Source organism: Mus musculus, chromosome 11 (genome assembly GCF_000001635.26).
Source record: "Mus musculus strain C57BL/6J chromosome 11, GRCm38.p6 C57BL/6J".
Classification (NCBI taxonomy): domain Eukaryota; kingdom Metazoa; phylum Chordata; class Mammalia; order Rodentia; family Muridae; genus Mus; species Mus musculus.
The window spans coordinates 115836296-115862335 of record NC_000077.6 but is presented as its reverse complement, the minus strand read 5'-3'; the positions used below and the strand labels follow the sequence as shown (position 1 = coordinate 115862335).

The 26040-nt window shown below is 54.9% G+C and overlaps 2 protein-coding genes across 12 annotated transcripts in view; both read right to left on the bottom strand.

Annotated features, from left to right (window-relative positions):
* Nucleotides 1-4411, bottom strand: part of Myo15b (myosin XVB) — a 34693-nt gene extending 30282 nt beyond the window's left edge. The window contains exons 1-5 of the mRNA NM_001384233.1: nt 1904-4411; nt 952-1015; nt 615-724; nt 383-457; nt 8-104 (exon numbers count right to left, since the gene is read on the bottom strand). Coding sequence (NP_001371162.1) covers nt 8-104; nt 383-457; nt 615-724; nt 952-1015; nt 1904-3930 — 2373 coding nt within the window. The 5' untranslated portion in view covers nt 3931-4411. The remainder of the gene's footprint in view (nt 1-7; nt 105-382; nt 458-614; nt 725-951; nt 1016-1903) is intronic.
* A 2144-nt stretch (nt 4412-6555) lies between these two features.
* The window catches only part of Llgl2 (LLGL2 scribble cell polarity complex component), a 31752-nt gene continuing 12267 nt past the window's right edge, over nt 6556-26040 (bottom strand). For 3 of the 11 annotated variants that reach the window (XM_030245894.1, XM_006533083.2, XM_030245895.1), the window contains 24 exons: nt 18922-19019; nt 17761-17842; nt 17386-17501; nt 16804-16962; nt 15253-15415; nt 15033-15165; nt 14693-14747; nt 13996-14150; nt 12603-12820; nt 12458-12525; nt 12187-12340; nt 11994-12098; nt 11417-11709; nt 11178-11328; nt 10063-10219; nt 9189-9305; nt 8902-9068; nt 8355-8619; nt 7981-8143; nt 7761-7789; nt 7477-7524; nt 7231-7276; nt 7083-7144; nt 6556-6870 (listed from right to left, as the gene is read on the bottom strand). In XM_030245894.1, the coding sequence (XP_030101754.1) occupies nt 6863-6870; nt 7083-7144; nt 7231-7276; nt 7477-7524; nt 7761-7789; nt 7981-8143; nt 8355-8619; nt 8902-9068; nt 9189-9305; nt 10063-10219; nt 11178-11328; nt 11417-11709; nt 11994-12098; nt 12187-12340; nt 12458-12525; nt 12603-12820; nt 13996-14150; nt 14693-14747; nt 15033-15165; nt 15253-15415; nt 16804-16962; nt 17386-17501; nt 17761-17842; nt 18922-19019 (3012 nt within the window). In that variant the 3' untranslated portion in view covers nt 6556-6862. Of the gene's footprint in view, nt 6871-7082; nt 7145-7230; nt 7277-7476; nt 7605-7760; nt 7790-7980; nt 8144-8354; nt 8620-8901; nt 9069-9188; nt 9306-10062; nt 10220-11105; nt 11329-11416; nt 11710-11993; nt 12099-12186; nt 12341-12457; nt 12526-12602; nt 12821-13995; nt 14151-14692; nt 14748-15032; nt 15166-15252; nt 15416-16803; nt 16963-17385; nt 17502-17760; nt 17843-18921; nt 19020-26040 lie in introns of those variants that run through there. The other 8 variants (XR_388421.2, XM_006533084.2, NM_001252532.1 and 5 more) reach the window with 8 other exon arrangements.

Here is a 26040-nt window from a genome sequence, read left to right as displayed (position 1 = left end):
ACCTCACCTGAGCCAGGTTGGCCTCCATCGGCTTCTGCCCTAGGCTGCTTAGAAACTCCAAAATCTTCTTGGCCCCCTCAGTCTTCCCTGAGCCACTGTGTCCCCTGCAGGGGGGGGGAGGGGCTAAGGATAGGGGCAGGCACAAGGGATACTGCCCCACTGAGCCCAGGCAGTGGGATATACCGCATGAAAGTGATCCCTATACTGTAGAGAGGCTATACCTGGTTCATGGAGAATAGCCAGAAAGAAGTGCTACTTAGCAACACTCAGGATGGTCTCAGGACAGTCCTGAGAATGTCTTCCTGAACCGCTGCCCAGCAGAGCATGGGACCAATAGTTAGGGTATGCTGTGGGCTCAGGCAAGCAAATAGGCAGAACTCACCCCAGGAGGATGCAGGAATCCTGTCCAGTGCTCTGAGACAGGCTATAGGCTGCTGCCCCAATGGCAAAGATGTGTCTGGGGTGGGGGGAACAGCAGAAGCATGAGAAGGTGCCAGAGATGGCTGTCTGGGGCCTCCTAGGAATAAGCGATGTGCCCACGGGCCCTGGCACTCACTCAGTAACACAAATATTCAGGGGGTTAAGCATAGAGTCAAAGGGTCAAAGTCACATACGGTGTGGTGTTTGGAGCCTTCCTAGGATGGTAGCTGGCCAAGACTTCTGATGAGAAGAGAGGCAGGGACCGGTGGGGGTTCAGAGCAAGTAGGAGGGGCCCCCCGAAAGTCTGGTAAGGAAAGCAGAGGCTCTCATGAGAAGGGGGTGGGAGAATACAAACAGGATGTTCTGATGCACCCCAAACCAGCCTACCATGCATGTCTTGTGGGGACCCAGGAAGAGCTGGCTTTACACACAGTCTAAGGATGAAGAGAGGCCTCAGGGATGTCCAGGAGCTCCCTGTCCACAGAGGACAGGGAACCCAGCCTACACCCCCTTCCCTGTGGTCCCCCTTACATAGATGCGGCCCAGGTGGAACCTCTTCTTGAGGCACAGCAGCACAGAGCTGTCACACACCAGCCTGTAAGGACAGCAGGGCCAAGGGTGAAGTGACTGGGCAGCCCTAGGTAAGCTGTGCCACTTTCAGAGGGGCTCTGCAGTCCCCCCACCCCACCCCCTGGGGGTACACCTCTAAGTCCAATGACTTGGGAGGCTGAGACAAGTGTACCACACGTTCAACTCCTGCCTAGGCAACCTGCTAAGATTCTTTGACAAGTTAAAAGGTAAAAACAGGCTTGGGGCAGGGAGCAAGATGCCTAGGAAGGTACAAGCACTCCCTGCAGAGCTGTGACAACCAGTGTGACCCCCAGAAACTACAGGGTGGCAGGGTGGGCAGGTCAACTTCTGCAAGTGGTCCTCTGACCTCTATATACATGTGTACGTGGGGCTCAAGGGCTTGCAACTCTAACTCTCTCTCTCTCTCTCTCTCTCTCTCTCTCTCACACACACACACACACACACACACACACACACAGAGGAGGGGGGGATTTCTCTGTATAGCCCTGATTGTCCAGGAACTCACTCTGTAAACCAGGTTGGCTTCCAACTTAGAGATCTGGAGATCTGTCTGCCTCTCCCTCTGCCTCCCAAGTGCTACAACCACAGCCAGGACTCACTCTCTCTCTCTCTCTCTCTCTCTCTCTCTCTCTCTCTCTCTCTCTCTCTCTCTCTCATATATCTGGGGTTATATAGATTAAGACCAACATGCAGGAGACCTCAGGTTCAATCGATAGTTAAGGAGCAAGGCTGCAGATTTGGAAAGCACCTTGCACCCCAAATTTGTCTTTCTCTGAGACAAAAATTTCTGTTGATTCAGTAAGGTTGCATACAATTTTGAAAGGTCTGAGGGCGGGATGAACTATGAGAAACTATGAACCAGGGGCAGCGGATTTGACATTGTGCCCCTCACCGCAGCCTGGCGAGGTCCTCAATGTCTTCCAGGCTCTCTGGGAGACTCCCGGTCTTAGCACCCAGAAAGGGTGGCATCTCTAGGTTCCTCTGGAGGCTCAACTCCAGGTCCCTTTCCAGCGCTGCCTCAGTGTCATCCTCTGGCTCCCACCGCTCCCTTGGTGACCTGCAGGGGCTATTCTGCCGCAGGCGAGTCTCCAGGGTGAGCTGAGGCAGCAGAGTATCAGCGCCAAGCTCAGGGTCTTCGCTGGGATTAGAGTCCTGTGCCCAGTGCACCCCAGTCTTAGCTTCCAGGGTCTCTGGCTCTGCTTGGCTCCGGTTCTCATTCGGTGGTGTCCCATTGCGGGCAGACGGGAAAAAGGAGGGAACCTGACAGGCCCTGGCCACCCCTTCTCCGTTAGCTTCTTGTTCCTCCCTATCCTCTGCAGCTCCAGCAGTGGGGGCGCCCGCGGATGTTCCCGAACTGCTGCTGCCCGACTCCTTCCTGGCTTTGTGGATGCGGGGAAAGACCACTGCGAATTTGGGATCTGGAGCTGGATCCTCGATGGCTGATGCATCATTAGAGACGGAGCTACTCAGAGCCTGCGGAGGGCTCGGACCACCGCCAGGGAGAGCTCGCGGCGTTCCCCGGAGCCCCACCAGGCGACAGGCCAGGCGCAAGGCCAACCAGCGCCGTGGCCCGGGCACCCTGCCCCGCGCCTCGAGCGCCCTCTCGCGGCCGCGCTCCTTACACTCCCGCGGGCTCGCGGCCCGCGCCTCTGTCCGACGTCGCTCTACCCGCAGTCGCAGCCAACGCAGGAAGCCCAGGGCCCGCGCCACGCGCTGCAGCCGCGCCTTGAGACCCACGCGGATGCCACCAGCGAACTGGGGAGACGCGCCGGCTGGGGGCCTCGGACGCAGCCTGCGCAGCACTACGAGCGCAGCCAGTGGCGTCCGGTCCCGGGGCCCTGGGTCCCCTGCACGCGATCGCTCTCTGGCTCCCGCGTCGCTCTCTCCCGCAACCACAAGCGCCTTTCTCGTCACCTCTCCGACCTGGAGGAGCTGAGCCCCGGGAGCCCCCGCTGTCTCAGGCTCGGTGCCCAGCAGCTCAGCCTTTGGCTGTGCCCCGACATCACTGGTGTCTACAATCGCGCTAGAGTCCTGGGGACTCTGAGAGCCTCTGGGGACGCTGGAGGCTGCAGCTTCCCTCCCCAGCTCTATCTCCTGGGACTCAGGGATGCCACTTGAGGTTCCTGGGATCTTCTGTGGGAGATGTCTGTGCCCAGCCCACCCGGGGCTCGAGTCTGTATCTGTCCGGGAATCGTCACTCGCTCTTTGAGGCCCCGTCCCCGACGACCCTTCCTTGCTCTGGAGCTCCAAGGCGTGTCCTTCGCTGCCTGGATGGTTGCTGCCAGGGCATTTGCCCTGTACCTGAGTTGAGCTGGGTCCTCTGATTGGAGCGCCTTCTGACCTGGGATCCGAAGGTTCCATTTTGGGTGGCCGCTCCGGGGCTCCACCGCCCTGGCTGCTGCTGTCCTGGGCCTCGCGGGCTTCACTGTCCAGACACGAGCTGCCACCATCCCCGCCCGACGTGTCCCCATCCCTGCCAGGAGTCTCTCCGTGACCTCGCCGAGTCAAAGGTCCCCGATCCTTTCCTCTCCTGCGGCGGCCGCGTTTGCCTGTCCTCACTTCTTCCCTGGGGATTCCCTGTTCCTCCGTGTGCTCCCCACAACTGTCCCCGGAGTCACGGCTCTCCGTGGGTCCGTGTCTCAGACGCTGCGAGCTGCTCTGCCTCTCCTGGGTCTCCTGTGATGTTCTGCAGCGGTGGTTCCCCTCTCCGGTGTGCTTCCTCTGGCCTCCAGCGGTCCCCTTGCCTCCAGTGGCCTCGTGCTCCGTAGCGGGCTTGTTCTTGCGGGCTTTGCTGCGGGCAGGCCTGCGGTCCGGGCTTGGGGCGCAGTCGGCGCTGGCGGACCCAGACTCCAGCTCGGCTGAGGCTGGTCTTCCAGGTCGAGGCCGGCGGTGGGGCGCTTTGCCCTTACTTCTGCCCATGACTGACTTCCCGATGTCCTGATCCTTTTGCCTTCTGATCTGATCTGACTGCCCATGGGTGCCCTGAGGCCTCGGTTGCTATAGATGCTTTCTGCTCCTGCAGGGTTATGGGCTCAATCTGTCCCCCTCCTGGAGTCTCCCCTCCTGGGCAGCATCATCAATAATGCAGGAGGCAGCGGGTCCTGACCCGGTTGGTCAACAATGGAGTGGAAGCGGAGGAAAGAGGAGACGCTGCCGCTGTGGACAAAGGCCATGGACAGGGCGACGACGCCATGACTCCTTGCCAGGCAGGTCAGCCTGGCACTAGGCCAGACTGAGGAGCCAGGCTCTACTTCAGCCTCACTACCGGCCTGCCAAGAGGGGCGGAATGAAGTTGTTTTACATGGGGGCTTCTCCAGGAGACAAGGGATTGTGGCTATGGGACTGGGCAGGGGACACTTGGGCGTTCTCTTCTTTTCCGTTGTGAAATATAACTTACTAAAAAGTGGATATGATACGAGTATATACCTTGAACTGTGCACACTTTTGGACTGAAACTAGACTCATGGGGGACAGGAATCAAATCCCAGACCTATAGAAGAGCAGCCAGTGTCCTCCAGCATTGCTCTGCTGGCTCTCCAGCCCCAAAGGAGTAGTACCGTTAGTTGTCAGGAGATCTTCCTGGATCTTTTCCCTACAAGGCTGAGGAGGGCCCTGTGGATTCCAGCCAAGTCCTCTGCTAACCGAGTTACATGCCTAGCCCTCCCCACTGCTTTTTCTTTTATCTTTAAAGATATATTTATTTATATGAGTACACTGTAGCTGTCTTCAGACACAACAGAAGAGGGCATTGGATTCCCTTCAGATGGTTGTGAGCCACCATGTGGTTGCTGGGAATTGAACTCAGGACCTCTGAAAGAGCAGCCAGTGCTCTTAACTGCTGAGCCATCTCTCCAGCCCCTCTCCCCCCACTGCTTTTTCAATTAGCAATAATCACGTCTTCGATAAACCTCATTGGCTACAATACTGCCACCCATCGAGAATACTGTGCAATGCTCTTTCATTCAAAAGGCTTGCCTACAAGGTATTTATTTATTTCATGTATGTGAGTACACTGTTGCTGTCTTTGGGCAGACCAGAAGAGGGCATCAGATCCCATTAGAGATGGTTGTGAGCCACCATGTGGTTGCTGGGAATTGAACTCAGGACCTCTGGAAGAGCAGTCAGTGCTCTTAACCACTGAGCCATCTCTCCAGCCCTTTTAATTAATTTCGGTACAGGGTTTTGTAGCCTTGGCTGTCCTGAAACTCTCTCTGTAGACCAAGCTACCCTTGAACTAAGAGATCTGCCTGCCTCTGCCTCCAAAGTGCTGGGATGAAAGGCCTCCCCACCCTGCCTGGCCCCGGGGTTTTGTAAAACACTTAGTTTCTCTCCTCTGTCTTTTCAGTTGTTCAGCATCATGACGAATTCATGCACTGTAGTCTAACTAGTTGCTATTGATAGATTTTTGTTTGTTTTGTTTTCAAGACAGGGTTTCACTGTACAGTTCTGGTTGTCTTGGAACTCACTGTGTAGACCAGTCTAGACCAGCTGGCTGCCTGCCTCTGCCTCCTAAGTGCTGGGATCTTGGTGGATTTTTAGTTGTATTTCTTTGTGTGTGTGTGCGCACCTGCTCGCACGCCTGCATGCACCTGCACACTGTGTACTCTCATACCACAGTCCTTGAGTGTGATCAGACAGCAGCCAGCTTACAGGAGTCAGTTCTTTCCTTCCAACCTGTGTGGCCTGGAGACTGAACCCAAGTGGTCAGGCTTGGTGGCAAGTGCCACTGAGCTAACTTGTAGGCCCTTTGGTGGATATTTATTTACCTTTATTTTAATTTTTATTTTTTGAGACAGGGTCTCTCTACATAGTACTGGCTGTCCTGGAACTCGCAATGTAGACCAGGCTAGCCTGAACTGCCTCCCAAGTGAGCCTGTGCTATCAAGCTCCTTCTGATGGTGTTTCTCTCTCTCTCTCTCTCTCTCTCTCTCTCTCTCTCTCTCTCTCTCTCTCTCTCTCTTTCACTGAAGTTTGTGGGCTGTGGTACTGGCACAGGCCTTTTACCCCAGCACTCAGAGGTAGAGGCAGGTGGATCTCTGAGTTCCCAGCAGGCTGGTCTGCAGAGCGAGTCCTAGGACAGCCAGAGCTAAACTGGGGGAGGGGGGTGTTCCTCAACCAAGTAGCCAGGTGTTCCTGCTACCAACTATGCCCTAATTGCTTGCACCCACCAGGTCATGTGCCTCTGTATTACTACAGAGGAGTTCTCATAAAGGCTTTTCAGGGGTGGCCTGTTGAGGGGAGGTTACCCCTCACTTGTGTTCTACTAGGAAATCCAATAAACCCACTCGTTCCCCCAGGGTGAACTCTGGCAGATAAGGTCTCAGTTTGTTCCTGGGACCTTAGGAGGAGGGACAGACAGACAGACGCTGCATAGTCACCCCTACTCCTGGAAAGTTAGCAACGCTTGGTGATTCAAATACTCTAAGAGGGAGTTCTCTGAACCTCTCTCTCTCTCTCTCTCTCCCTCTCTCTCTCTCTCTCTCTCTCTCTCTCTCTCGGCTGGAGATGGACCAGAAGCACAGAGAAGCACGGGTCCTCAGGTTGTTAAAGTGAAGACGAAACAAGGTGTTTATTAAAAACTCAGTTTTACTTGAGGTGGTTAAAATTTATAATTTAAAACCCAGCCCACTACAAAAGAGGGTGGAAATAAAAACTGTGCAACATTGGTAAAAGGGTCAGGACAGACAGACAGACAGGGCCCAGGAGGGGCGGCCCCGGTGGGAGCTCCCCTCTCCTGAGGCCAGGAGCAGCAACAGGAAGGTGGCCAGGGCACTGGCAGCCCCTGGCCCGGCTTGGGCTGGCAAGGCCCTCAGTAGTGTGTGATCATCCCACAGCCTGGGTGCTGTCCCAGTCATTCTGCTGTGGAAGGACACAGACAGTAGGTCAGGACAGTAGGTGGGCAGGGAAGGTGCCTCCGTCATCCACCCAGTGCCACTGAGGGTGATCTCCAGGGCTCACGTGGCCCTGGAGGCCTGTTGGGCCCTGGAGGGGTGGCAGTTCTTTTAAGGACCGCCTTCCCATCCCTCCCTGGCAGCAGGCCCTCCCCTCCTCTGGAGTGCCCACAGCCCTACCTTCTCCATTGCTGAGCCTGCAACCCACAGCCACGCGGTGAGGATGCCAATTGCCATAGCTCCTGAGGTGGCAGAGACAGGGAGTCACCATCCACGGGTGGCCTCATCCCCCATGTCCCCACATTTTCCCAGTGCTGCAGTGACTTACCTCCGGTCCCCCTCCAGCGTGCTCTGGATTTCCTTTAGGACCCCTGCTGGGTAGGAGAGACCCAGTGAGGCCTTTGGAGGCCGAGGCCAGACACTTTCTCCTTTACCAGTGGGGTCCCTGAGAGGCTTGTCCCTGGCCCACAAAAAGCATTCCTGGCTTCCTCTGGCTTTCCAAGCTTTGCTCTGTACCCCAAGACATGCTCCTCCCTCCCTCCTGTGAGCCTCACCAGCCCCCACACTGACTCACAGGCGTCATTGAGCAGCGCGTGCTCCATCACTGGGCCCGGCTTCTTCTCTGGAAGGCAGGGTAGTCAGGTGGGCCTGTCCTGGGCCCTCTGCCCAGCCCTCTCATTACAGGGGTTAAAGGAGGGAGCGCTGGAAGCCAGAACCCCAGATGCAGGAAACTGTCCACTCCTGCTCCCAGACTATCTTGCCTCTCACTCACCCTCAGCCCCTCTCCTCCTTTACCCCAGGCTAGCCAGCCATGCCCCAGGTGTACCCCCACACAGCAGCCTGAGAGGCCTGTCTTACCATCTCCATCACTTTGGCTCTTTGAGTTCCTGTGGAGGGGCAGACAATGAGGGTTAGGGACCACTAGGTTCTGAAAATCTGTGAGGAATGGGTGAGGTTGACCTGTTTGATTGGTCTGAGCGACATGGGTGGAGGTCTGGACTGGCAGTGGCAAGGGAAGGAGTTCACCTTGGCCAGTTAGCAGATGCCTCAGGAGGAGCCTCTGGGCCTTCGTCCTCACCTGACGTGGCCTGAGGAGGTCATTTTGAGGCCTGTGCCATTGCCATTGCTGGGCCGGTTGTGCTTCTTGGCTTTGGTTGAATCCACCAAACACCGGGGTTCAACCAGCCACTTGGTGGAGAGAGAAAAGCGCTCGAACTCCGAAGGTGATATCAGATAGAAACCTGGGGAGAGGCAGAAGAGCCCTGAGGAAAGCCAGCCAAGGCTTCTGGGCCCTGTGGCTGAGACAGGGCCTCCCTCCCAGGGGGATGGGGACAGAGCCTGCCCGACAGAGCTCCACATCTGAGATACTCTTGGCTCTCCATCCCTGGCAGTGCCTGAGACCCCCCTCCCACTCCCCCAACCTCACAGAGGCCACAGGCCGTGCCTCCACACCTTGGCCATATTTGGTGAAGACACAGGAAGCTATGCCGCTGACGTCCTCCCGGCGGATGCAGCTGTACCGCACCTGGGGCTTGAGCAGGGGCATTGAGACCACCTGGATGTCACCCAAGTTGGTGAGCACTGCCAGGTGGTGCTCCCCATAGTCCTCAGCCCTGCAGCTGCCAAAGTGGGCGACACCGACTCGCCGCACCCGTGAGCCCTCCAGGGCCGTCAGCTTCAGCTTCAGTTTGGCGCTCACCTTGGGCAGTGTGAATACCTGGGCACACATGGTAGTTGGACATGAGTCGCACATAACCAGACTATGGTCTTCCCACCCAGCTCTTGGGTCGGGAGGATGCAAGGCCACTGTCATCCAGCCTTGGTATTCCTAGCTCTGACCTTTGGGTCTAAGGCTGACACATACAAGATCCCTTCCTTATTTTCTGTGATCCTGTGGCCCTTACTCCAATGCAACCCCAGCTGTCCTTGTTTGTATCCACCCAGGGGCTGAACACTGCTGGTGCCTTAGGGACATCCAGGGGACCCTGTCACGTGGCACCTTGAATTGCTCCTCCGACACCACAAGCAATTGGTGGCTCCCTTGCATGTCTGGGCTCTTCGACAGGTCATGGGCGACTTCCAGGGGCTCGGGGAGGGGCACGTTGTGTCCGTCGAGCACCAGGATGCCCACCACAGGCGCGCGATGCATCAGCTGGATCTCCTTGGCTACAGAGGAGGGCGGTGGGGAAGAGGCAGGTTGGGGACAGGGCTATGATGGGTGGCTTGGTGACACCACACTCCCTAGCCCAAGATCGGGCCCTCTGTGTTTTCCCATCCACCACTTACCCTGCTCTGCCCGGACAGGTTCATCTGTTCTTCTTTCTGCAGGAGGCACGCGCAGGGAAAAGGCGTAGACGGTGCCTCCGTTGGTGCCAGCCCACAGGGAGGGACAGTGGCGGGAACCTGCCAAAACAGTAAAGGTTTGGGAATCCAGCCCCCAACCCTGGGGGTTGAGTGGGGCCAGCAACCCGGGCTTCCACCCAGCCTTGCTACCGAATCTCTAAAGTCAAGTTGGCTGCTGCTTCTTTGTTGTTTTGAGACAGGGTTTCTCTGTGTAGCCCTGGCTGTCCTCGAACTCAGAAATCTGCCTGCCACTGCCTCCTAAGTGCTGGGATTAAAGGTGTGTACCACCACTGCCTGGCTGGCAAGCTTTTTAAAGATTCAGTTCCCTCCTCTAAAATGGACATGCCATGGGCCTCGCCAGCCTCCTGGGAAAGAACTCCCACACTCTCATGAGAATCTCCACTTAGGTGATCCTAAACCGAGGACAGCTCTGCCTTTGCAGGGACACAGCAGACACCGCTCACAGCCAGCAGGGAAAAATCAGGCAGGGGGGTTTTAATGCTTCCACATGCTGTCTGGGTGGCACATGAAGCTGAAGCCAGAAAGGTTAGGTGCTGTGTCCAAGTAAGTCCATACTTGTAGTGCTCAGTGGAGCAAGGCTATCAAGCCAGGTGCTGGCTCTGGTTTCTGTCTTTACAACTGAATGAGTACCGCTCTGAGGGTCCTGGGCAGCAGCTCTGCCTATGTGATTTCCCACCGGAAGTACCCATCCGCCCACTTCCTCATGGCAGAGAGCCCATCTCTCCGTGGCCTCACGCCATGAGTGTCTCCCACCAGGGATGTGTCCTACAGCCCTGACCTCAGGCTGGCTACTCACTGTCCCTCAGGTAGGTATCAGCGAAATAGAGGGTCCGGACAAAGCCAGTGAAGGAGTCCTCCGCGGAGCGAGCCTCAATCTTCCGTTGCACGGGCGCCAACTCCATGTTCTGCAGGCCCGTCCGCTCAGCCTTGATATTCACAGCCTGGGCCTGCGCCTGCAGGAAGTTGGGCTAGGTCTAAGGGCGGGCTCTCAGGACACTCACTCGATCAATGCTAAGGGCTGGCCATAACCATGCTGATCTGACTGCTTGGACCCAAGAGGACTTTTGCGCAAGTAAGAGATTCCCCGAGGAGAACTTGCCTGACCTTCGAGCATTTCACGGAGGGAAAGGAACAGAAAAATAATAGGATGACTGTGCTGGCTAATTTTATGTCACCTTGACACAGGTGAACGTCATCTGAGAGGAGAGAACCCCAGTTGAGAAAATGCCCCCATAAGACTGATCTGTAGGCAAGCCCATAGAGAATTTTCTTAACTAGTGGTTGATATGGGAGAGTCCAGCCCACTGTGGGTGGTGCCATCCCCTAGGCTGGTGGTCCTGGGTTCTACAAGAAAGCAGGCTGAGCAAGCCATGAGGAGCAAGCCAGTAAGCAGCACCCTCCACAGCCTCTGCATCCGCTCCTGACCTGTTTGAATTCCTGTCTTGACCTTTGATTACATGTGAGCCAAATAAGCCCTTTCCTCCCCAAGTTGCTCTGATCATGGTGTTCATCACAACAGTAGAAACCCTGACTAACACCAGACTTTCTGGAATTCCATGGGTTATTATTTTTTGTATTTATTTATTTGTATGGTAGGTTGCAGTGCAAACCAAAAAAAAAAAAAAAAACAAAAAAAAACCCCTCTCCTCCACACCTGCTTTGGGCACAGTGTTGCATCTCAGCAACAGTGACCTGACTCAGACAACAACTGTGCATATTTGCTCGGGACTTAACTCTAACATAAGTATCACATCTATGGCTTTCTGGATGGAGATAGCTGAGCCACCAAGGCAGCTGTGGCATGTGATTGGCCACTTGGTAAGTGGGTGGTGAACCTACTTGATCTGGATTCAGATCCTGAGGGAGAGCTGTATGGTCCTGTAGATGGCTGCTCTGAGCCTGGGGCCTCACCTCGCCTGTGGGGCCACCAGGCCGCCGTTTATGACTGGACACTCTGCTGCGACGCATCCGACGGAATGACTGACGTAGAGACTTCTTGAGGGACTTTACTCGAGACAGAGGGCCCTCCAAGGCCAGCTGGTCACTGGGGTGAAGTGTGCACCTTGAGGAAGTGGAATGTCGTGTCAGGCCATCAACGCTACAGAGTCACAAGGTCCCAGTCCCAAGCCCCGGATGGATGCCCTGCTCACTTGACAAAGACCTGCCGCCGTTGCTGGTGATCGAAGAGGCCGAAACCATGGCTGGTGCCAAAGGCCACAAGCCGCCACTCGGAGTGCAGAGCCAAGGAGGTGACCACAGCTGGGGGCTGGCACTGCACCAGTACAAAGGGCTGAAATCCCGCCTCAAAGCACACGGGCCCCGGGCGGGCGGCGAGGCGCTCGTGCCCCTTCCAGCGGTAACCCTCCTGGTCCTGCAGCAGGTCAGCCTCCACCTGCTCCACAGCATGCTCGGCCGCCTCATCGTTCAACTCCAGCACCAGCACCTGAGGTGGGGGTGGCAGATAGCTCAGCAGAGGCTAGACAGCCCGGTCAGCAAAGGACTCAGGAGCCAGGCCCAAGCCCAAGGCCTCTGCCTGACTCCAGTCCAAACTCTCATTTCTGGAGGCGGAACAGTCATCACTCTGGGGTCACGCTAATCTAGCACCCTGCCTCTGCTAGGAAAAGCAGAGGTTGTGCTCCTGACGATGCCCTCGGGCAGGGGTTCCCGTCTCCCCCCCCAAACCACCCAACCACTCTGCCCTCAACCCCACCCTGCCCAGCCTGCTACCTGCCCTGCCGTGCCTGCCACAGCCAGGTAGCCGCTGTATTTGCAGAGGAAAATCTTCTGGATGCCTAGCCGCGGATCATCGCTGTAGGGATCAAAGGAGCCCACCTGCCAAGGGATGGGGATGCCTGTGAGTGGCCACGGCGCATCCTAGCTTGGGTCCCTGCACCCCTGACTCCCAGGCTCCCGGCCTCACCTTGCGGAGTGGGGGCCACTCGTCCTCACCCTGGGCAATGAGGTTCTCGCTGGGGTCCGTGTCTGTGAGGAACACCCTCACAGTGCTCAGTTTGTAGAGCAGACGTAAGCACACACCGGAGGCGTCCCAGAACCGCACCGTGCCGTCCTCGTGCCTGTGGGCAGAGCCTGGTGAGGGCTACTTCAGACAGGGTGTCTGGGGTCTCCAGGGTTCCGCTCCCACCTACCATGTCCCCCTTGGAACAGGGAAAGTAGCCACTAAAGTCCCCTACCCTGTGAGCAGCAGGTCCCTCTGGGGTGGCGGTGGGGCCAGGCTGGTGCCACCATCTATGGGCCACTCCTAGAAGAAGAGAACAGGAAGTCCAAGAGAACCTGGGCCCAAGACAGGAGTGGGCTGAGGGCGAGGGCTGGCCCTACCATGGTGGAGAAGTGTGAGTTCTGGCGGCTGCCCGCGGCGATGATGCGTTCCCATAGCTTCAGGGGGATGTTGGAGACGTGGTGGGAGCAGGTGATAGCGGAACAGTGCAAGGAAGCCAGGTAGGGCAGCTGGACTGGTGGCCAGCCGGGTGTCTGCAGGTCAATGACTACCAGTTCCTCCTCGGCTAGCACCACCAGGGCGTAGGGGTCATCAAAGGCTGGAGAACAGGCAAACAGTCAGGGTGAGGAAGAGGCAGCCAGTCCCGACTGGCCTGTAGACAAAGCTCCAGGCTGGGGAGCAGGAGCCATCAATCTGCACTGCTTGCCATGTGCAAAATAAGAGCAATAAGCTGAAGTGCCACGACCAAGGCCTCGCGACGAGGCTGCTGCTGACACCGGTGCCCCTCAGAGCCTGACAAGAGGCCCGGAGCTCAGTCAGGGACAGGAGCAGCTACAAGCCACTGGGAAATTCTTCCTAATGTTTGGCCTTGACTGACACCCTGATGTCAAGGGAGGGGTGGTAAGTGTATTCTCTGCCATACAGTGCCTCAGTTTGCCTGGTAGGCCTAAAGCAAGGTGAGGCAGCGAGTTAGAGAGTGTATCTGTGTCCCCACAGAGCGGCCTCTGCATGTGAACTGCTTGTCAAGGAAGAGATGAAAGGAGGGGTAGCTCTAGGTAGCCGGCGCAATAAGAGGGGAGGAGGGGGCTGGAGAGGTGGCTCAGTGGTTAAGAGCACTGACTGCTCTTCCAGAGGTCCCGAGTTCAATTCCCAGCAAACACATGGAGAGGGTGAGAAAGAAGCAAACACAGGCCTAGGGTCTCCCTGGGAGTGGGAAGCCCAGAAAGAAGACTCAGGCAGGAACATCTGGAGGAAGCAGCCTCCACCCCAAGGACCTCAGCTCATGCTCATTGGTAGAGGAGGCCTGGTTCTCCTTCCTGGACAGTTCCCTAGTCTCCCAGGGTCTATGTCAACCCTTGTCTTGTCTGTTTTCTGTATGCCAACCCTTGCTGGTCTTATCTGTTCTCTCACTTATGAGGTTGAGCCAGGGCTGGCCCCGTAGGACCACCTGCTACCCCACCCAGACTTCGATTGACCACATCTAAGCCAGGACCCTCTCGCTAAGCTGGACTGGCATAAATCCAGCAACACAGATGTGCCCGAGTTGGGCCAAATCCCTTAAAGAGGGATTGGGACAGGCAAAAGGTGTGGCCTGGAAAGATGGCCTTCCAGACTGCGTCTCCACCTGGGAGAATGGCAGAGAGAGGCAGAAGAGGGTTCACAAAGAAGGATAATAAGGTCAAGGGACCCAAAGGGTGGCAGGTTAGGGAACATCTACACAGAGGTCTTCATTTTTGCATCTTCCCAGCACCCAAACTTCTAATGATTTCCTACCAGCCGCAGGGTCAGCCTCTGAGAGAACAGTGAAGTCAATGACACGGGAGGTGAAGTCGAAGGCCGTCTGCTGGCCGTTGTGGACCACTGAGATGCAGTGGCGGTCCCCATAGCTGGCCCGTGGCATACCGCCCTGGAAGATGGTGAAGGGCAACCTGTAGGCACAGGAGAAAGGTGGGCTGGGGCTCCTGTACAACTCCTGATAGTCACAAGCGGGGTTGGCATCTGGGACCTGATGGAGTATACAGGGCAAAGCCCCAGCCTTTGTGCCAGGGTCGGGAGGCTGAGGGATCCCAAGGCCTGAACGAGGCCAGTCTCCAGAGTGACTAGAAAGGCAGAGTAGACTCCCATTTCTTCCCAACTGCAGTGGTGAGAAGGGACATCCGGGCTAGGAGCCTTGGGCTTCTGCAGCCAACCCTGCTCTTGTGCAGTGGCCTCCTAAACTGTCCCCACACTGGGCCACAAGTGTCAGGAACTCCAGCCAACAGCACCTCTCTGGGAAGGTTGAAGGAAGGGATGGAAGGAGGGGCTTTTGCAGAGACCGTCTATTGAGAGATCTAACAAATAACAAATCTACCCCAACCCGGGACCACGATCCTTGTGTCCTCAGTGGGCACTGTCTCCCTGGGCGGGAGCCTGGGACGTTGCCAGGAAGGCTGTCTATACAAAGCGCGAGGGATAAGGCACCCGCACTTACCCTTGCCTGGTGGTGAGCCAGAAGATTTTCGTTATAGCTTTGCAAGGAAAGGGACCTAAAAGAAAGTGTCACCTTGAGCAGGTCTTACACAAGGTCTAGATCCCTTATTCCAATGTAACCACAAGTCAGCCTGTGAGGGGGGGATTCCTCTGTGCAGTTCCCTGAGGCAGTCACAGCGGGTACCAGAAAACCAGCTGTGTGGCTTTGGGCCAAGCCCCGAACCTCTCTGGGTCCAGATTCTGCTTCTGTGAGTGAGGCAGCCCACACCCGAGACCAGGACAGCCCACAGGTGCTTCTCAGGCAGAAGACAAGGTTAGACCCTCTACACAGAAGCACTGACCGTAAGGTATAGAGCTGCGCAGAGGTTCTGGGTTCTGGGTGTCACTGGAGACGGGCCACTGGCAGTGGCTGCCGTCGGAGTGGCAGGTGACAATCAGGCAGCCATCCCGCTGCCAGCTGGCATTCTCCAGTTGCTTTGGAGGAAGAGAGGAAGAGATGAGAGGCTGGGATCGATCGGGACTGCAGTCTGCACATGGGCCGCCCTTCCAGACAGCACCCACCTGGCTGCTGAGGAAATGACTGAGCGCTCGGCTGCCCTGAAGGTCCCAGATGACGACGAGGCCTCGGCTGTAGCCAATGAGGATTTGGTTGGGGTCTCGAGGGTGCTCCTGCAGAGCCTCCACCATCTCAAACACTCGCCGGTGGCGAGCCTCCTCTGGCAACCTAGGCAAGGGAGTGCCATGAACTCACGCAACAGTGGGGACCTCACATGCCAGCCTGGGCAGATGGTGGGGTAGGCCATATCACAGTGAGGGTCATGTAGAACAAGACATGGTATCTATATATTAACACACACACACACAAACATATGCATGCACGTGTATACACACACACACACACACACACACACACACACACACACACGCAAACTCAGGTGCCAGGTGTGATGAGACACTATGATGAGAGACACTATAATCCTCAAACTTAGGAGGTAGAAAGATCAGGTGCTTAAGATCAAACGCAGTTGTACACTTAGTCGAGGCTAATCTGGGCCACATGAGACTCCAATCTTTACAGATAAATCGAGTGTGGTAGTACACACCTTTGATCCCAGCACTAGGAGGCAGAGGCAGGTGGATCTCTGTGAGTCCAGGGCCAGCCTGGTCTATTTAGCAATGTCTGAGACAGTTAGAGTGTCTAGAGAGACCCTGTCTCAACCCACTCCCCTCAGAGGATAATTTTATTGTTTTTAATCATGTACACATGTGTGTGCCCTTGTGTAGGCATGTGCACATGAGTGTCACTGTCAGTAGAGGCCCAAGGCAGCAGACCCCGTGGGAGCTGGAGCTAAGATGGCTGTGAGCCACCTGATGTGGGTGTTGGGAAGTGAAGTCTAGTGTTCTTCAAGAGTAGAAAGTACTTAACTACGGAGCCATCTGCCTAGCCCAAAGGACATTTTTTAATGAAAGCAAGTAACATTTACTGGAATTTAAGTTGCTGAACAATGAAATGTGTTTGTTTTAAATAATTTAAAAAATTTTTACTTCATTAGATGTAATTATTTTATGTATATGAGTTTAGCATGTGTGTGTGGTGCCCAGAGATGCCAGAAGAGGGCAGCAGATCCCCCTGGAACTGGAGTTATGCACTACCATGTGGGTGCTTGGAACTGAACCTGGGTCCTCTGCAAAAACAGACATTGTTCTGAGCCACCTCTCCAGCCCCTTGTTCAGTTTTGTTTTTGTTTTTGTTTTTGTTTTGTTTTGTTTTTTTGGTGTTTTCGAGACAGGGTTTCTCTGTGTAGCCCTGGCTGTCCTGGAACTCACTTTGTAGACCAGGCTGGCCTTGAACTCAGAAATCCGCCTATGTCTGCCTCCCAAGTGCTGGCATTAAAGGCGAGCGTCACCACAACTAGCCACTTCTTTCATCTTTAAATGAGTTGACAAAATCACTTTAGGGCTATGGTATTAATAGATGTGGGGTTGACTGAGACGCAACTGGGGAACAGGTAGATGGTTTTACTTAGAGTTCCCAGGCTAGACATGGCAAATAGTCCTTACTGGGGCCCAGGAGAAGGCCGTGGCCCACACTCAAGGCACTGGGTAGCTCACCATTGCAGCACCTCATCTGAACAGATGGTCCTGTCGTGCAGCGTGCGGAACCCCGGGAGCTGCACCACAAACACGTTGCCGCTCTCGGTGCCCAGGTAGAGCAGTTCTCCGGAAGAGTGAGGTAGAATCTCAGTGACCTGCGTGGCACTGGGGGCAGCCCTGTGACAGGGACAGCTGCTGATGAGATATCTGCTCTCCAGGAAGGGGGAACCCCAGGGATGCAATGGCTTTACCAGCCCTGGGGAAAGCCGTTTCTAGGGAAGCCAGGCCCCTGAGAGTCTTGGCTGGCTTCAGAGCATCTCGCTCAAGCTATGACATAACCACTTTACAGGCAGCAGGGAACATGAACTAGGAGGCAAGGGAAAGGGCTGGCGCTGTCATGCACAGGAAGACGTGGGTATGGGAAGGGCACGGCCCATCACTGTCTTAAAGGAGTTCCAGAGCACGAGATGGTGGTAGCCTGAACACTGAGTTAGGCACTGCCAAGGGTTCAACAGGACCCAAGAGATGAGCCCACCCTAGCACTGAGGGACAATAAGGTAAGGAGTAGCCAGAAAAGAAAGGGGGCCACTATGCTCTTACCCTGGGGGGCCACGCAATGTGAAGCTCTCTTCTTCCTGCAGCTCTGACACCCCGCCCTTGACCTTCAGGCTCCACAGGTGCAGGCTATTGTCATCCAGCAGAGTGACCAGCTGACACTAGAATGGAGAGAATGGGGACAGGAGCTTGCTAGCTACAGAGAGCAGCCTTAGTTCTTCAGGGCCTCTAATTCCCCAGGCAGCCCAGCCTGTGTTGGCTTTTTCAAGGAGCCCCAGGACAAAAGGCTCTCTGTGGTTCTCAGGGTGGCCTGTGAGCCTCTAGGTGGACAAAGGGAAGAGTCCAGCTCCCCCACCCCCATCCCTTCCAGAAGATGTGAGGGTTAAGAAGGCAGCAGGAGCCCCTCCCCACGCTGCTCACCTGACCAGGCAGGAAGTGGATCTGCAGCACTGCGTTGTTCTCCTTGTGAAGGCCCATGAACTCTACCCCGGGGGCGCCATATCTGGAAGGCTCAGGAAAACCTCAGAAAGCTGGACAGCAATCCTCCCCAGTCCTAGCGGCAGTCTGTGGCCTGGGGAGCAAGGGGTCCTCCCAGACAAGCATCTGCGCACCCATGTCAGGGGCACAGGGTGGGGGTGGATAGCAGTGGTCATGGCTGGGCGCACTCAGTCAGTGATCTGACCCTGGTAAGAGTTGCCCAGCAGGACGGGTGTGTGTGTGTGGGGGGGGGGTTGGGGAAGGCAATTCACTATTCCCCTATCCTCAAAACTGCTAGGCTGTTACCCCTCCCTCCACACCACCCCTGCAACTTGAGCTGTAACAACAGGCCTATCACCTGTCACCTGGTGGCACCTATGAGAACATGGGGCGCGGTAGGGGGGCACCCCCAGCGGCCTTGCCCTGAGAGTTGGCACCAGCAATTGGCAACCAGGATGTGATCCTGGCTGGTAATGATTAACCGCTGGGGTAAGGTTGAACTATATAATAACAAGGCTCTGGCCTCGGCCTCCTGTGTATACACCAGCCCAGCCCACCTGGGCTGTCACTTAGGCTGGGTCAGAATAGCAGGAGCCTAGGGGGAGGACTTTGTGGCAGGAGATCACAGCTCAGCTACCCAAGGTGGGCCCCTGTCTCCCAACTTCTCTAGGCCTCTTAGCAGCGGGTGTAGGTTAGACATCAGGAATACCAGGTGTTGTCCAGGACTTCAGAGAAGTTGTCCCAGGGTGGAGCCTCCCTGCTGAAACCACCTGTATCCCAGACACCCCCTGCTGTGGACAAAAGACTATACAACTAGCTTGGACAACGTGGTAGTCACCCAGGGCCCTACAATCAAGTATACAAGTCAAGGGGGGGGGACGGGGGGGGGGGGAACGGGGACGTGAGTAACCAGAGAAGAGAAGATATACCCATTCTGTGCTCTAAGGACACACAGCTCGCGGTGCTAAATTCTCACCCTGCTCTTGGACCAAGCGCCCAAGATGAAGCAGGGTAAGACTGGCTCTCTCCAGATCTCACCTACCCCACATACACATAGAGATCACCTTGGCCTCACCCCATGGCAACAGGCACTGGAAAGGATACAGCTTGACAGCTCCAGAGCGGGTTCCGATGGCCAGGATGCGCAGCGAAGGGCTATAGCCAAGGGCGCTGGGCTGGTGTGGGAAGCCATGCTCCACTGTCTGAAATGAGAAGCATGTGGGCTGGGCCTATAGGCGAGTCCTTTGAATCCCCATGATCCCCCAGGGTTGGGGCTGGGCTGTGGAGTCACAGCTCAATCAGGGAAAGGGGGCTCTGAGCTCTGCACCTCCTCAGCTTGGAGTTAAAACAGGACTCATTTATGTCTGTAGTCCAGATCTCTAGTTGTCCTCTTGACCACTACACATACACCTACCTACATGAGAGTACACACAGTATACAACTATATAACCACATGTATAGTTACGCACATATATCATTTTGAAGGGCTGGGGGAGACAGGGACCCTGGAACTCACTATGTAGGCTATCAGGCTGGCTAGAGATCCACCTGCCACTGCCTCCCTAGTGCTGGGATTAAAGGGGTGTTGTGCACAGTGTACAGTTTTTGAAAAAAATACAGAGCTCTGACTGGATCGCATGGCATGAACACTTCCCCGCGTGTTCATGGACATGTATAGCTTTCCAGGTTATCTGCGTGCGATCACCCAATGGCTAAAGGCTTTACAAGGAGCTGAAAATGGCTGGAGAACATCCCGGAGGGGTCACTGCCTCCCTCCCAGGGTTCCCAATGCCAGCCACCCTGGTGACCAGGTCTAGGTTTCTGTCCCTGCCTGCAGCTCTGGGCCTTTTTCACCGTTGGTGTGCAAGGAGCTACAGACAGGAGGTGCGAATGCCAACAGCTGATGTCAAAGCATTGCTCAGCAGGCCTGGGCTTCTGCTTCCCAACAGCTACCTACCCTACGGCACTGACTCTGCTGCAGTAGGCTGAAGCAGGGCCCAATGGCAACTGCCTTGTAAGTTACTGAGCTAAATCCGCAGTGTGCAGAAGGAGTCAGCTTCCAGACTCCAGTCAGTGTTACCAGGAGCCCTATCAGAGCCCCAGCAGCACAGAGAGATAAGCCCTGGCGACAGCAGGAGAAAACTCAAGGGCCACACCTCCCCAGAGTCCAGCCCAGTGGCTCATGGGAGGAGGCCAGGGCAGGGAGGACAGCTCTAACAAATGCCTCCTTTAGGGGATCCCTGAGGATGACAGGGTGGGTAGACAGGGCAGGAACACAGTCTGCCTTGCAAATGGCCATACCTGGATGGCCGGCCAGGAATGCAAGACCCCAGGCGGAGGGCCCCAGCCAGTCCCAGTCCCTGTTCAGCTATGTGAAAAATGCAGGGCCTGGGGAGATAGCTGAGTGTCTGGAATGCAAACATTTCCCAGAAAAAGGAGAGCAGAGAAATCACACAGGCTGTGTGGGACAAGCTCTCCCGGGGCCCTGCGAGGCCTTGGCTGATCCCAGGTTACTGAAGCCTGGAGAAGAGATAGAGACCAGGAGAGAGCTCCAAGCTCTTAATTTAGCCATTTCCCCATTACCACCAGCAGTGGCTTTGGAATGTAGAATTTGGAGGACTGGGGGGTGGGGTGGGGGATAAACCCTCAGGAGCTGAAGGCCCAGTAGGAGGCCCCACTCCCTGAGCAGCCTAGGACAGCAGTCAAGCGGCCAAGGCTCACTTGTATCAAGAAGATGATATTTAAAGTTTCTCTTATTTCAGCCAATTTAAAGTGTGAACGGATATTCAAACTGTGCACAGTGGTTCCCGCCTGTAATCCCAGCACTCAGGGGGAGCGAAGGCATGAAAGTCAGGAGTTCAAGGGCAGCCTAGGTTATACAGTAAATTCCAGGCCAGCCTGGGCTACAGGCTGTCTCAAAAATCAAACAACTATAAAACAACAACAACAAAAGGAAGAAAGTACATTTGGTTCTGCCACAGTGAAGTGTCTTTACTAAAACAACCTGAAGGGAGGCCAACCTCGGGCCTCACCTTACATCTCCAATCTCAAACTCTTAAGACAGAGCTTTTCAAAGAGTTTATTTTACAACTGAGACTGTTATAAAGTGTAAAAAAAAAAAAAAAATCAGAATTTAGAGACTTAGTATCAACAAAACAAAGCAAATTAGGGACTGGAGTGATGGCTAGTCCATTAAGAGACTCCTCTCCCAGAGGATCTGTGTTAGATTCCCAGCATCCACATGGCGGCTCACACCAGTCTCTGAGTCCAGTTCCAGGGGACCCAGCGCCCTCTTCTGGCCTCTATGGGCAGTGCATGCATATGATAAATAGACATACATGTAGGCACATACACAAACAAAAAATAAAAACAAAAAATAAAAAAATAAACATAAAAAAAATCTTTCCCGGGGCTGGAGAGATGGCTCAGTGGTTAAGAGCGCCGACTGCTCTTCCAAAGGTCCCGAGTTCAAATCCCAGCAACCACATGGTGGCTCATAACCATCCATAATGAAATCTGATGCCCTCTTCTGGAGTGTCTAAAGACAGCTACAGTGTACTTACATATAAATAAATTAATTAATTAAAAAAAAATCCTTCCCCAAACACACACACACACACACACACACACACAAGTCAAAACAACTTACTAATAGCTGTATTGCCTACATGTAAAGATAATATTTTGAGTATATTAAACAGAATTCTTATCTAAATTAAATCTGATTATTTAATGCTAGAAATTTTAAGTTATATACATGGCTCCTATTATATTCTTTGTTTATTTGTTTGTTTGTCTTTCAAGACAGGGTTTCTCTGTGTAGCCCTGGTTGTCCTGGAACTCACTCTGTAGACCAAGCAAGCTGGCCTCAAACTCACAGAGATCCCCCTGCCTCTGTCTCCCGGGTGCTGGGATTAAAGGTGTACACAGCCCAGTCTCCTATTGTAATCTTACTGGACCAACATACTACCCTAGAATATTCTGACTTCGCATCCTCAGGGAAGTCAAGTCAAAGAGAAACACATTTTCAGATTTCTGGCCTCTGAGGCCACGACCTGCCCCGTCAGCTCTTAAGCAGTTCAACAATCCTGCTTGAATCCTTCCTGCTGCAAAGGTTGGGCATCCCCCATCTCTTACTTCCTTCAGAGTCCCAAGGACTGTGACCACTCCTCCCTGTCCTTCCAAAGGCCAGTTGAGAACAGGCACCCAGTCAGGCTCACCAGAATGACATTCAGGATGCCCTGAGCAGTGTGTCCTTGGACTGAACACGAGGCATCTTGTGAATACAGAGTGTGTGTTCTGATTGCTCACCCCAGTGTGAGAACTGTCCCTAGGCTGCGGCTGGCTGCTAGGGTCCTTAGTATTCTGCAGTGTGCCCCCGCCCCCAGGGCATCTTATCCAGCTGACAACACTGAGGGACCAAGGCTCTCTCAAAAGCAAAACAAGGGACATAGGCTCCCATGACTTTCCCTGGACAGGGCCCACATGAGCTGACTCCTTAGAGGAGGCCAAGCCAGGCCTGAGCCCTGTGAGCCCTGTGGGTGGGGCACACGGAAGGCTCAGTGGCCCCTGCTGGGATAAGAAGGAAGGATGTGGCTCAGAACCCAGGGAGGAAACAAGGAGGAACTAGGAAGCCTGGGTGTGTCCTGGGGAAAGCAGGGAAGGGAAGGTCCCAACTACCCGGCACCTAAGTGCCCTGCCCACACTGGTGTCCCTTCCACAGCAGCTAAGACTCTTGTAAACTTTCAAGGTTCGGAGTCCCCTGAGTGTAAGTTCTACATGCTAGTAATCCCCCGCCTTAGTTAGGTCCCTAAAGGGTGAGGTGGCCTTTCTCAAAGGAGCCGCCCACAGAGTGTTGTGGAGCCGCCAAGAGAGTGTCCTGTCCCCTCCCCCCTGTAATCCAGAGCACGTGGGCAGCAGGTAGAGCCTGGGGATACCCCAAGCATAGGATTCCCAGACCCCAGAGAACTCTAAAACAAGAAGGTGGACCAACGCTCTGCAGTTCTCCCTCCCGTTGTCTCCTCAGCCTCTGTCCTGTCCTGTCCTGTCCTGCTACCTGGGCTCAGGTGACCTCTGCTAAGGGAGAAGAGAACAATGGGCTCTTTTGACAGGGAAAGGAGAGCAAAGATGAACAGAAGCCGCCAGACTGTAATATTAGCCCAAGTCCCTGTCAGATTGTGAGAGGTGGGGGTGGGTGGGTAGCGGGTGTTGCCCTTCACCCTTACACTCAGCTGGGGAGGACTGTCCTCCAAGCCCACGGCTTTGGGGACCCTGTAGTGTCTGTCAGGGGCTGAGAGGAGAGCTCCCAGAAGCTGCTGAGGGCCTCAGGAGGGAGGAGGGAGGAGGGAGGAGGGGCAGATCCACCTGCCTGCAGTGGCTCTGCCAGATACTGGGTGTGGTAAGCTCAGATTCCTGGCCCAAGCAACTTGGCCTCTCTGTGTGGTTGTCATCTGACACTGGTGCCCATGTAGGCAAAAGCCACAACAAAACGATGTGGTCTGGGCTGGGCGGGCCTAGTTGGTTAGAAACACACCATTTATTTGATTTGGGAGGTGTGGTGGTGGGGAGGGTTCTGAGGGGGGTGTGTTATTCTGCAGCAGTCCAGCGCAGGCACCTAGGCCTAGGTCTGCTCACACTGGGGTGTGGCTACTAGTGGGTGCCTGGGTTTCACCAGAGGGGCAAGCAGGCCCCAAACAATGTTCAAGGAGCAGGGTTTCACTAAGACCAGGACGTCCGTCCAGCCCCTGAGGTAGTCCCTGTTCCCTTAGCTAGTCTTCAGTGGGAACCTAAGCTGCCTGACTGGGTTGGAGGTGAGTGTGCTAAGAGGGTACAAGTGGTAGACAGCAGGTAAAGACACTGAGCTCCGAGCAAACCATGCTACTTGATGCTGCCCATAAGAAGCGATTGAACATGGGGCTGGAGAGATGGCTCAGCAGTGAAAAGCACTTGCTGCTCTTGCAGAGGACACAGAACCAGTTCCAGCACCCACATGATGGGACACAGCCATCCCTAACTCCAGTTCCAGGAGCTTCTGATCTCTGGAAGCACCAGCCACGCATGTGGTGCCCATACATACATGAAGGCATAACATGCATACATATAGGAAACAAACTAAAATAAATAGAGCCATGAAACCTGTCCACTGCACCAGCCTCCATTAGGGTGCTTAGCAACCCCACTTCACGGAAGAGGAAACTGAGGAATAGACAGGCTAATCAATGTCTACATGGTCACGTGGTGAGAGCTGAATCAGAACCAAGGCCCGGCTATATGGCTCCAGTTCCCTGCCCCAACCACTGTTAACACCCAGCCCTGATGCCTGGCACCCAGCCCCTGAGCTAGACTTGGTCCCCTGGCAGCCAGCCCCTTTTTCTGGTCATGGTCACAACTCCTGGCCAAGGACAGGTAACCCTCATGGCCCTAGCTAGGGCAGCGTCCCCGTTTTGTGTGAGGCATCTTGCTGGCTCTGTGGAAAGGCCTAGAACTGGTTTAGAAGCTGGGATCTGTAAGCTGTTTGGGCATCTGTCGTGTGGCGGGCGATGCCACTGTTCTGTTGTTGCACGCATTGCCCACGACACGCTGCCTGACAGCCTGACCTTCAGGGTGGCACTCCCAGATGTGACCACACCGTGAGTAGCCACTGTGCAGGCGCGGACCCTAACCTGCACATGAGGAATTCCTGTGTGGAGTCTGACAACAGCCCATGCACCTTTGATTCTGTGGCGTTTAGCCAAGCACTCGGTGGACACACGTGTACAGCCCTTCACGTCACGCTGGCTCTGTTTACGTCTCCCTCAACCTAAATCGAAATCTAAGATCATCTCCATTCTAGAGCTGTGCCAAGGCCTCACAGTGAGTGAATGGGGCTATCAGGTGCTAGGTCAATACTCGTCATTGGACTAGATGCTTCACCATGATCCTGTTCTCATCAAAATGGTCAGAGTGACCGGGCACAGTGGGGTATACCGTGAGCCTTTAATCTTAGTATTTGAGAGGGTTGGCGTTAGGTGGAGGCAAGTAGATCTCTGAATTGAAGGCTAGCCTGGTCTACATAGCAAACTCCAGGCTAGCCAAGGCTACATAATGAGACCTTGTCTTCAAAAAAGTCCAGGTGCAACACTCCTCTAAATAAATTTTTACTGCTCCTGGCTGAGACCCCACAGTCCTCCTGAATGCTCACTTTCCTGCTTTATCCACCCCCCCCTCCACACACACTCACACTGCACCCTCCCATTCTAGACATTCTCAGAGGAGAGCAACTAGAAGCCCCGGGTGTCAACTGACAATGGCTGGAGACATTTTGTGTGATATCATCTGGGCAGAGGCAGGGGACTGGCATCTGGCCAAACTAGGGTGCTGCTAACTACAGCGCCCAGGACAATTCTCTCAGCACAACAGGCCCCAGACATCGCCAGTGAGGAGGGTGAGAAACCCTGCTCAGGCATTCTATGATGTACAGAAGGAAACCCGGGTTACCTTTTCTAAAGGTCAATGGGACACCTGCTGCCTTGATCAAAGCCCCTCGGGGATACAGCATTCCCCTGGACCATGGGGCGAGTGGCTGCCATGGATAAGACTCTTCAGGGTCTCAAGTACTCCGGAATCTGACTTTACCCTCAAAGCACACCCTGCCGGCACCAGCAAACCCTCAGAACCTTGACGTCTCAATTGGTGCAAGCAGCTCCTCCCTCCCATTTACCCCCTAGACAAAGAATGTGAGGCCCTCAGCTCTTCCCCTCCCTAAGTCTGAAGGGCAAAGGCCTTACCAATTCACGTCTTACAGAGCCAGGCCTTGGACTGTACGGATCAGGGGTTAAGGTGGAGTAGGAGAACCAGGTCAAGGAGGGAAGAATTCTAGCCCACCTCCACACCCTGTGATGCCTAGGGATCCAGGGGTCACATGTTATTTGGGGACCACAAGTGGAGCATACTAAAGGTAGGGGTAAGATTCCTTTACCCCAGTTCCACCCTAGCCTCACCCACAGCACACAGGAACCAAGGTTTATCCCTTTGCTGAGCCAGTCCATCTGGTTTCTGCTGGAATTGGCTTCCTTTTTCGAGTGAGAGATCCTAGCATCACCAAGGACAGTAGTGGCACCTGGGGGTCACTCAGGACAGGTGACAGGTACTGGCTGTAGGTTCCACCCAGCACACGTGACCGATTCCCTTAGGAATGAGGGTGGTAAGCCCCGGGTGTCACCCTGTTCCTAACACCTGCACCAG